At 48.8% G+C, this 10,475-nt stretch overlaps 1 protein-coding gene across 1 annotated transcript; it reads left to right on the top strand.

Moving 5' to 3' along the window:
• Window positions 1–346: 346 nt before the first annotated feature.
• On the top strand, window positions 347–7,672 carry ZDHHC24 (zDHHC palmitoyltransferase 24). Its single transcript, XM_019737920.2, has 3 exons — window positions 347–689; window positions 1,782–2,059; window positions 5,171–7,672. Exons 1-3 carry the CDS (start codon window positions 409–411, stop codon window positions 5,464–5,466), a joined length of 855 nt encoding a protein of 284 aa, XP_019593479.2. The 5' UTR covers window positions 347–408; the 3' UTR covers window positions 5,467–7,672.
• Window positions 7,673–10,475: the final 2,803 nt, after the last annotated feature.

Here is a 10,475-nt window from a genome sequence, read left to right as displayed (position 1 = left end):
CTGGATGGACTGATGCAGGGCTATTAATATCGGGGCGGTTGAGGGATGAGCGGGAATGTGCTGAGCCGGGAAACCCCGACGCCACCGAGGGTGCAACTCAATCCTGCGAGCGTGCGGATTAGCCAGGCCAGCGGGCGGGGCTTCTGCGGGTGGGGCGGGGCCTTCGTGGGCAGGCGGGGCTATAACGTCGTGGCCCTCCTGGGCTCTAGCGCCAACAGGATCCCAAACAGCTCCTTGACTCATTCAGCCGTCCAATCACATCTCCGAATTTGCCGGCTGCTCTCTGTGAACTCTCACAGCACCCTGCAGAGCTTCTATTGGATATGGGAGACGTCCGTCTGCCACTATCCCCGCCCCAATACGGAAGCGGCGGGGTACTCGGGATCCGACTGCGGTTGGGTTCAGGACATGGAGCAGCCTTGGGCTGCGGGGAGCGCGGACGCGGCGTCCGCGCGGCTGCCCCTGGTGCTCACCGCGCTGTGGGCCGCGGCCGTAAGCCTGGAACTGGCCTACGTTCTGGTGCTGGGTCCCGGGCCGCCCCCACTGGGACCCCTGGCCCGGGCCTTGCAGCTGGCGCTGGCCGCCTTCCAGCTGCTCAACCTGCTGGGCAACGTGGGGCTCTTCCTGCGCTCGGATCCCAGCATCCGGGGAGTGATGCTGGCCGGCCGCGGTCTGGGCCAGGGCTGGGCGTGAGTGGGGTGCGGGATCCGGCAGGGAAGCGGGAGCCTGGATAGGGGGAAGGGCCCTAGGACCTGAAGATAGAACAAGATTACTGTGGGATCCGCTTGTTAGAGCCAGAGAACTCCATTAGAACCTGGGATGGTAGAGCCAGAAGGAGTATCATTCATTCCCTTACAAATGTTTACTGAGCACCTGTGTGCAAGGTACTGTTCCAGGCACTGGATGTACAATGTAACAGGTTTCTGACCTCCTGGAGCTGATTTCAATGTGTGAAGGGGCAGATAATAAACTATAGCATAATAAATGTTATATAGAATGTTAGAAGGTGTTATGGAAACAAAAAGCAGAACAGGTGCAAGTTGCAGTTGTAAATAGGGTGGTTCAGGTAGGCCTCATTGAGAAGGTGGCATTTGAACAAAGACTTGAAGAAGGTGGGGGAGTTAGCCATGTGAGAATCTGTGTGGGAGAGTTTTCCAGGCAGCGGGAACAGACATTGCAAAGACTCTGAGGCCGTTATGTGCTCAGCATGTTCCGGGAACAGCAAGAACAGCAAGAAGGCCAGTGTGGCTGGTGTGGAATGAGAGAAAGGGACGAGAGAGGTTAGAGATCTAAAGACCTGCTAGGACATTGAAGGCTTTGCTTTCTCTTAGAAGTGAGATGGAGAGCCATTGGGGGGTTTTGAACAGAGAAGGGACATAGATTTTTAAGGATCAATCTGGCTACTGGGGTGAGACTACACTAGAAGGGGACAAAGGTGGAATCAGACCAATCAAGAGGCTGTTGCAATAATCCAGGGCAGAGGCCATGGTGACTCTGGCCAGGTGGTGACTGTGGAGGAAGTGAGAAGTTTGCTCCTGGATGTTAGAAGCCAGATAAAGGCTTTAAGACTGGGGATGTCAGAGCGGCGAACGACCTCAGACCTGCCGTGCTAGAACTGGAAGGGCCTGGGAAGTGGCGTTCAGCCTGCATTTACCTAGGAAGTGTCTGAGGCTTAGGCAGTGCAGCCACTGCTTCCCGGGGGTGGGCTCAGCGGCTGACCTGGGTATGAGATGGGGTACTCAGCTGCTGGGGGAACTGACCCTGAGTTTCCTTCCCTGCAGTTACTGCTACCAGTGCCAAAGCCAGGTGCCACCGCGCAGCGGTCATTGCTCAGCCTGCCGCATCTGCGTCCTGCGTCGGGACCACCATTGCCGCCTGCTGGGCCGCTGCGTGGGCTTTCGCAACTACCGGCCCTTCCTGTGCCTGCTGCTTCACGCCGCGGGCGTCCTGCTCCACGTGTCTGTGCTGCTGGGCCCAGCGCTGTCAGCCCTGCTTCGAGCCCACACGCCCCTCCACACAGCGGCCCTCCTGCTGCTGCCCTGGCTCATGCTGCTCACAGGTGGGAGCCCGGGAGCATCCGGGGAGAGGCAGAGGCCCTGGTGGTGGGGCATTCTGGTGGGAGACGGGGTTTTTGGCCGGTTCTGGCAATTCCCTGGGGACCCACTCCCAGTGTCATTTTGGGGGGTGAGAGCGGCCTGGTATTCAACTGGGTATGCAGTATGGTGAAATCCAGGACCTGACTATAGGTGCAGAGTTCTGGCTGCGAGAATCAGGGAAGGGTTCCGGGAAGTGTTGACTGAGGAGTTCACTGGGGAGCCTTGGGGGGGGGCATTGAAGTGAGGGCTTGGATGTTGGACAGGGAGTCGTGAAAGCAATTTGATGGGAATTGTGAGAATTCAGGCTGGGATGATAGGTTGGGACTGGCTGGTGGAGGCCTTGAACGCTGGTGTGAGGAGATGGCCCTTACTTGACTGGGCAGTGGGGAGCCACTGAAAGTTACAGGCAGGGGAAGGTCCAGTCTTTGGAAGTCGGGAGGGGAAGATTGGATCGAAGGCTGATTGAGAGGCTGTCCTGGGTGACACATTTATTCCTCTTTCCTCTGCCACTACCCAAGCTAAAAGCCCCACTGGTCTTTTATACCCTTCGTTCTCTCCCCCACAAAATGCTCTGGGCTTTCTCTCCCCGACTCGTTCCTCCTGACTTCTCCACGCTCCTGTCTGTAGCCTTGTCCTGCAATTACTAAACTCCTTGACCACTCAGAATAACTGCTGTGTCTCCTCATGGTATCCAAGCCCAGCTCTGTCCCAAGGACCCCCTCCCTGCAGCCCGGGGAGGCCTTGGGAGGCCCCGTGGGGTTGCCAGTGTCTTCCTCTGCCCACACTGGCTTCCTGAGCAGCCCCCGCTTGATGACCCCCTGCTTCCACCGAGACGCAAGCCCTCCAGCTGCACCTCCGTCCACTGCCCTCCCTGTGGTCACCCATGGCTTCTCAGTCTCTGAAGATTTGGACTCCAATGCCCAGTCTCTCTCCCTCAGCCCTGGGCCCTGTTGAAATTATGGGTGTCTGGCAGTCTGGGCAAGTGACCTGTTCAGTGCCCCACTCCCTCAGCTTCTTGACCTTCTCCATTTTACTTCCTTCCCCTCTCCCATGTCTGCACCCCAGACGTCGTCAGAATCCAAAATGTGTCACCTCCCAAGTCACCATCCGTCGCCCCTCTCTCTGCTCCCCTTGTCCCCTCCTAGCCATCTCTCACTGTTACTCCATAGCACCTGCTCCGTTAGCTGCTGGCCCTCACCTTTCTGTCCATGGGTACCTTCACCACCCCCGTGTCCAGTTTGGAGCCCTCATTCCCACTATTCTCCTGTCGATATCTCAGAACTCTGCTCCACCTTCCTTCCTTCCTCCCTGGGTTCTCCATGTCAGCTGCTGAGAGCTGCCAGGGACTCACGTTGGTAGGTTGGTACCACGCCATTTTCATGGCCGCAGGTTGGTACCACGCCATTTTCATGGCCGCTGACCTCAACAGGCCCTCCACTGTGCCTGGCTCTCCTGGTTTCTCATACGTTTGCTCCCCCTGATGACTGCAGCTCAAACTTTCGCACTCTCGTGCTTACAAGCCCCCTCTCTCTTGAAAATCCATCCCAGAGAATACAAGACATGAGATGGTACCTCCAGAATTGTCCTGTCTGCAGATCTCTGTCAGGCTGACTGCCTCCAGCTTCTCCTGGTGTCTGGCCCCTCTTCCCTGCTCAGGGGCCACGTTCTGGGTTGGCCTCTCCTCCTGCCTTACCAGGCTCCCTCTACTGGCTGCCTGACATCCATACCTGTCCCCCCAAACCTTTTTTTCCCCTTTCCCCCCCACATCCTTCTCCCCTAGCTCTTCCCTCTGACTCTTCTGTCAGCAGCCAAGCTTCTCAAAGGACTTGACTGGGTTCATGGGCTGCTTTTCCTCACCTCCCACCTATTCCTCTACCTGCTCCAAACTGGCTTCTGCCTTGCCCCCACTCCTCTGAGGCAGCCACGGTCCCCCGGCCTCTGTCTCCACAAAACCCTTTTGAGTTTCTTGGTTCATGAGACCTTTCAGCCTCATAAAACTGCTGCCCTCTAACCTTGAAATGGTTTCCTGGTGCTGAGGTCAAGGCCCCATTCTCCTCTCACGCTACATACTCTCACCAACTCCCCGCAGGTCTGTGTCCAGCCTGGGCTTCTCTCCTGGGCTTCCAGCGCCGTCCGTCATTTGTCTCACAGGCACCTCTCTGTCCTGCCTGGGGACCTTCAAACAGAGTGTTTTCTCCCTTCACCTAGCACAGAAATACCTCCTTAACCTTCAGGCGTCACCCAGAATGTTACTTGATCAAAATAGATGAAGTCCACTTGCCTTAGCCTCCTAATAAGTTTGCATTTCCCCCGTAGGCTCTTTATTGGCGTAAAATTCACATAACTTGAAATTCATCATTTGTAACCATTTTCAAGTGCACAATTCAATGGCATTTAGTACATTCTCAGTGTTACACAACCACCATCACTAGCTAACTCCAGAACATTTTCATCAGCCCCCATGTACCTGTTAAGCAGTCACTCCCCATTCGCTCTGAATGCTGCCAGCCTCTGGCAACCACTCAACTACTGTCTCTGGATTTGCCTATTTGGGACATTTTGTATAAGAGGCATCATACATGTGACCTTTTGTGTCTGGCTTCTTTCGCTTAGTGTAATGTTTCATGGCATCTTGCAGTTCATTACTTCAGCAAAGACTTATTACCTACTGTGGGCAGGGATGGTACGAGATGCCCTTCTTTTCATGTAACACACATCACAGCTGTAATTAAGTAACTCAGAAGTGATCTCTTGAATGTCTGTCTGTGAGCTCCCGGAAGTCAGAGACACTGTCTTCCATTCACCTTGGTATTTGCGGTGCTTGGTGGCATGTCCAGCCCATGGGAGGTGCTCACAAGTTCGTGATGCATGAATGCAAGTCGTCCGAAAGACAGGGGGTTGTGTCTGCCCGGTTCACCGGTGTGTTCCCATCACCCAGCAGGGTCCAGCCGGGGAGTACTGAGAGGAATGAACCCTACTTCGTGGTGGAGGGTAGGGCTGGGAGGAGGAGCTGGGTTCTGGGTGTGGGGTGGACCTTCTGCTGCCCCTTGACCCTCTCTGCTCTCTCCTTACAGGCAGAGTGTCTCTGGCGCAGTTCGCCCTCGCCTTCGTGACCGACACGTGTGTGGCGGGTGCACTGCTGTGCGGGGCTGGGCTGCTTTTCCATGGGATGCTGCTGCTTCGGGGCCAGACCACGTGGGAGTGGGCTCGGGGCCAGCACTCTTATGACCTGGGCCCCTGCCACAACCTGCGGGCGGCCCTGGGACCCCGCTGGATCCTCATCTGGCTCTGGCCCTTCCTGGCCTCCCCACTACCTGGGGACGGGGTTACCTTCCAGACTACAGCTGATGTGGGACTCATGGCTTCCTGAATCCAGAAAGAGCCAGAGCTGTACAGGAAGGGGGATCCCGAAGAGGGGGCTCCTAACTCATTTGAGGCCTACTGCCAGCCTTAGGGGGGTAGGTGGGTTGGTACTTAACACCTGCTTTTAGCGACTCCAGACCCAGCCTTGGCCTTGCTCCTGCCCAGCTTGGACTCCTAGTATCTGGGGTATGGGCCCTGTGACTCTGCCTCTATCAGTGACCCCTGAGTGCAGTGGAAGGTCTGGCAGGGGGCTGCCTGGCCAGCCTAGCTGCCCCTTTGTCAGGTTAATAAAGCGCCCACTTGGTTCTTGGACCCCCTGCATCTTTGTGGGTTTGTGGTCGCAGAAACCCTTTGTGGGTTTCTGTTGCCCGGGCTGCTGTTTCAGGCTCCTGATTGTCAGGCCTGGGAACTACAGAGCAGGTGAGGGGTCAGGGCTCTGCCTCCTGTGACCTTGGTGGGGTGGGGGTGGGGGCACCAGCAGGGCAGCGTGGCATGTAGTGATCCAGGGTATGAGGATCTGAAATTCTTTCCCAGCTTCAGTGCTTTCTATAAAGTTGGAAGCATTTCCACGGTTTCACTGCACCTCTCTCTAGCTAACCTGGTACACAGGGCAGCAATTGTGCAGGTGGAAAATTGAAAGCTCTGAGAGTTGACGTGATAAGGTCTTGCATGGGGTATTAAGTGGAGGAGTAAGGATTTGAACCCAGTGCTTTCTCCTTCACCCTTACACAGTTGAAGGAGGAGAGTGGGACAATCAAGGCAGAAAACTCAGGTGGGGGGTTCAGGCATCTGTGAAGGGTGGTGTTGAGGGGCCTTCTCTGCTCACTTTGGGAGACACTTGTCAAACATTTTTATGTAAATACTATAGTAATGAGTTAAATGTTAAATGTGACAGGTTTAAACACATGGATTTATCTCTGTGTCCTCTTAAAATCTAAAATGATAGTAAAAAAGTAAATAAGATATAAATTTACAAGGAGAAATAAAATAAGGGGGAAACAGCAGTAGACCAAAGAGCCTCGCATTTTGAAAGATGGAAAGTGGATGGAGGCTCATTTACTCTCTTAGCAGAGAAGAAGTTGAAATTAAGTGTTCCCAGGAGGAGGGGCCAAGAGGCAGCCAAACGCCCCGTCCCCCCAGAACCCTGGAGAGGCTCAGGAATTCCACCAGCACCATGGAGGGCAAGGTTGGGGGCTGACGGGGATTCATCCAATCTATTGGAGGAGCAGCCAGGTTGCCCCTCCCCCCAACACCCACCCCACCCCTGCAGCCAAGCAGCTACCCCTCTGGCATGGAGGTGGGGCTATTTGAAGCAGCTTTGGGGCTCAGGGGAACTGGGGAGAGCAGGGGAGAGGGGCTGGACCAAAAATGGGGTTCTGTACAAGTCTACAGATGCTGCTGGAGAGGGGCCCTCCAGTGACGGAAGGCTTGTACCCCAAGAACCCGCAGAGGAGCCCACCTTTCTGGCAGGCCCTGCCATGCCCACAAACGTTTGAGCTGCTAGGACTTTTTTGTTTTTCCAAATGGCATGCTCTATTACTATTATTTAACCGTGTTAGGAACTTGGTGTGCCTGGTACTTTGTGTTGTACGCGTATGTAAGCATTGGCAGACTGCCGGTTTCCTCTGCTTTACCCCTCACCCTCCAGAATATCTCTTGTTGTTGTTGTTGTTGTTTTTAAATAGGAGATGCAAGAAAATATTTATAAAATAAAGAGAAACAACGCCCTCCCACTGCCACCTAAAAAATGGGTGTCATTTTCTTTGAAGTCCCTGCTGCGCCCCTTCCTGGTAGGTAGAAGGGACACTGCTTCCTTAACTGTTCTCGGGCTTTGCTTTGTAATTTTATTACCTGTTTGCATTGGTTTTGCATGTTTTTGAATTTTATATAAACGGAATCATACCATGTTTATTCTGTGACTTGCTTTTTCACTCAATATTATGTTTCTGAGATTTATCCAAATGAATGTATGCAGCTGTAGCGTATTCCTTTTCCTTGCTGTTGACCGGTTTCTATTTCCATTTCCTCCCGCTGGTCATTTTATCTACCTCTGCGTATGATCCCCTAAGGTCTATTCTTGGTCTTGCTCTTCCGTATGGATTTTAGAATCAGCCTGTCAAGTTCCACCAGTAAAAAACCCTTTGAGATTGTGAAAGGAACCCATCGAATCTATCGATCAGTTTGGGGAAAATAAATATCTACATGAAATTGAATTTTCTAGCTCATGAACATGGTGTGTCTCTCTATTTAATGTTTTCAGTAAAGTCATATACATTTTCCTCATAAAGATCATGCCTTTTTTGTTAGATTTATTATTATTTGATATTGTTATGGTTTATGAAAATAGATTGGGCCCAGCAAACCTGAAATTTAGGCATATAATTTACTTGTAAATTCTTCTGAGTTTTCTGTATTTATTCATATCATCTATGAAAAGACAGTTTTTGGATTTTTTTTTATTTTTATACCTCTTATTTTTCTTGCCCCTTCTGAATGGGTGCAGTGAAGGTAGCTGGCACCCCTGTTTCTGAGCTTAGAGGGAATAATTTCAATATTTCACCATAAAATGTTTGCTGGTTGTTTTTTTAATAGATGCCCTTTATTAGGGTGACTAGTGTGTTAAGTTCCATTCCAACTATGTTAAGAGTTTATAGATCCTTTTACTTTCAATCACTCTTTTTTAACAATAACCTACAGATGGATTTTAACGTCTAGATAACAGTGTCTTCTAATTGAAGCATTTAGTCATTCATATTTATTGTAATTAATATACTTGAGTATATATCTACCACTTTATTTTGTACTATTTGTCCGATCACTTCTAGTTTTTTATCCTTTTCATTTAAAGTTATTTTTTGCTGGGTATAGAATCCTAGGTTAATAGTTATTTACTCTCAATAGGTTGAAAATACTATTCTGTCTTTTGGTCTCCATTGTTGCTACATCAGCTGTCATCTATTTTTTGTTATTAGTGTTTCTTTGAAGATATTTTTTGTCACCAACTGATTTTTTTGTCTTTGGTATTCTGCAGTTTTACTGTGATGTGCCCAAATGTGGTTTTCTTTATAGTTATCCTAATGGGATTCCTTGGGTTTCCTGATTCTATGAATTGATGTCTTTCATCAATTTTAGAAAATTCTGTCATAACTTTCGATATTTTCTGTCCTTACCGGAATGCTTATTAGACCTCCCTCCTATTCCATCCTCCTTGTCTCTTAATAGCTTATATTTTCTATCTGTTTTTGGCATTCTGGATAATTTCTACAGATATGTCTTCCAGTTAAGTCTTTCTTCAGCTGCTAAACCAATCTGTTTTTTATTTTCTTTTGTTTTGTTTTTTTACCCCCGCCCCCCCTCCTGGTCTTATTAAGCCATTATTTCTCAGTCTAGTTGTGGGGCGCAGCTCCCTGGCCCATGCTGGTATGAGCCTTGCGCTCCCCCGGGGTGAGGCCGTCGGTAGCCGCCAGTCATTGGTCGGCCGCTCACAGCAGCTCACGATAGCTGCCGGCCACTCATGCCAGTAGGAGCACGGCGCTCCAACCGCCTGAGCCACTGGGCCGCCCGTTTTTTTTTTTAAGTGGTGTACCAACTCATCCATTGAGTTTTACATGTCAAATATTTCACTTTTCTATAAGTTCTATTTGGTTCTTTTTCAAATTTGCTTGATCATTTTATATACTCTCTTGCTCTCTATTTAGATTTTAGGTTTCTTTTAAAAAATATATTGAAAACACATTTTATATTGTTTGGTAATTCCAATATCTTATGTCTTTAAAGCCTGATTATTCAGGTTATCATCTATGTTGGCTCTTGCTCACAATGCCTTATTATCTTGCAATTTCTGAGTTTTGACTGTGAGTTTGTATTTGTTGGAATTTTATCAATGGGAATATTTTGAGATTGGGTTAAAAGTGAATTCCTCCAGTTATCAGTTACCTGATGAGACGCCAATCCTGCACCACATCCAACTAAATTTTCAAATAGAAGTGGTTTGGACTACCCAGGTGTTGTCAATTCAGGTTGCAAACTTATTCAGGCTGGCTTGTGGTTAAAAATTCTCAGGAGAGGTTTCTCCCCATCTGTCCAGCACTAGGCTTGGGGATAGGCAATGTCCCTTGCTGGTTCTGATGAGATTTTAAAGAACCAGTTTTTGGTTTTATTTATTTTCTCTATTGATTTCCTGATTTCAATTTCATTGATTTTTTTTTTTTTTCCTTCTGCTTACTTTGGATTTAATTTGCTCTTGTTTTTCTATTTTCCTGAGGTGGAACCTTAGATGACTAGTTTTAGATCTTTCTTCTTTTCTAATATATGCATTCAAGGCTATAAATTTCCCTCTAAGCACTGCTTTCCCTGCATCCCACACACTTTGATAAATTATGTTTTCATTTTCATTTAGTTCAAAATATTTTTAAACTTTTCTTGAGATTTTTTCTTTGAGCATGTGTTATTTAAAAGTGTGTTGTTTAATCTCCAAGTATATTGGGATTTTTCAGTGATCTTTCTGTTATTGATTTCTAGTTTAATTCCATTTTTATCTGAGAGCAGACACTATATAATTTCTATTCAATTAAGTCTGTTAAGGTGTTTTCTATGGCTCAGAATGTGGTCTATCTTGGTAAATGTTCCACATGAGCTTCAGCAAAGTGTGTATTCTGCTGTTATTGAAGTAGTCTATACAAGTCAGTTATATCCGGTTGACTGACGGTGTTGTTGAGCTCAACTTTGTCCTTGAAAAGATACCATGATTAAAGATTGAACAGAGAACAAAAAGAGTTGAGAATGAAAATAGCAGTTTTAAAACTATTCCAGAGAAGAGCTGAAAGATAAAAATCTCTCTCTCAAAAAAAAACCAAACACACACACACACACAAAAACAGAACAAAAAGACAATATGAGAACAAAGAGAAGAAAATCAGATGATCAGTCCTGTTCTCTCTGGGATTTCCATTTATCAGATACTGGGCTTAATCAAAATTCCAGAGAGAACAGAGAAAATGGGAGAAAATCCTTCAA

The sequence above is a fragment of the Rhinolophus sinicus genome, linkage group LG06 (assembly GCF_036562045.2).
Source record: "Rhinolophus sinicus isolate RSC01 linkage group LG06, ASM3656204v1, whole genome shotgun sequence".
Lineage (NCBI taxonomy): Eukaryota > Metazoa > Chordata > Mammalia > Chiroptera > Rhinolophidae > Rhinolophus > Rhinolophus sinicus.
The sequence above is the reverse complement of the archived record's forward strand: the minus strand, read 5'-3'. Positions and strand labels throughout refer to the sequence as shown.

Coding starts and splice junctions, on each gene's coding strand:
- ZDHHC24 (XM_019737920.2), top strand. CDS start 409: ATGGAGCAGCCTTGGGCTGCGGGGAGCGCGGACGCGGCGTCCGCGCGG. Junction 690..1,781: donor GGTCTGGGCCAGGGCTGGGC/GTGAGTGGGGTG, acceptor CCTTCCCTGCAG/TTACTGCTACCAGTGCCAAA. Junction 2,060..5,170: donor CTGGCTCATGCTGCTCACAG/GTGGGAGCCCGG, acceptor CTCTCCTTACAG/GCAGAGTGTCTCTGGCGCAG.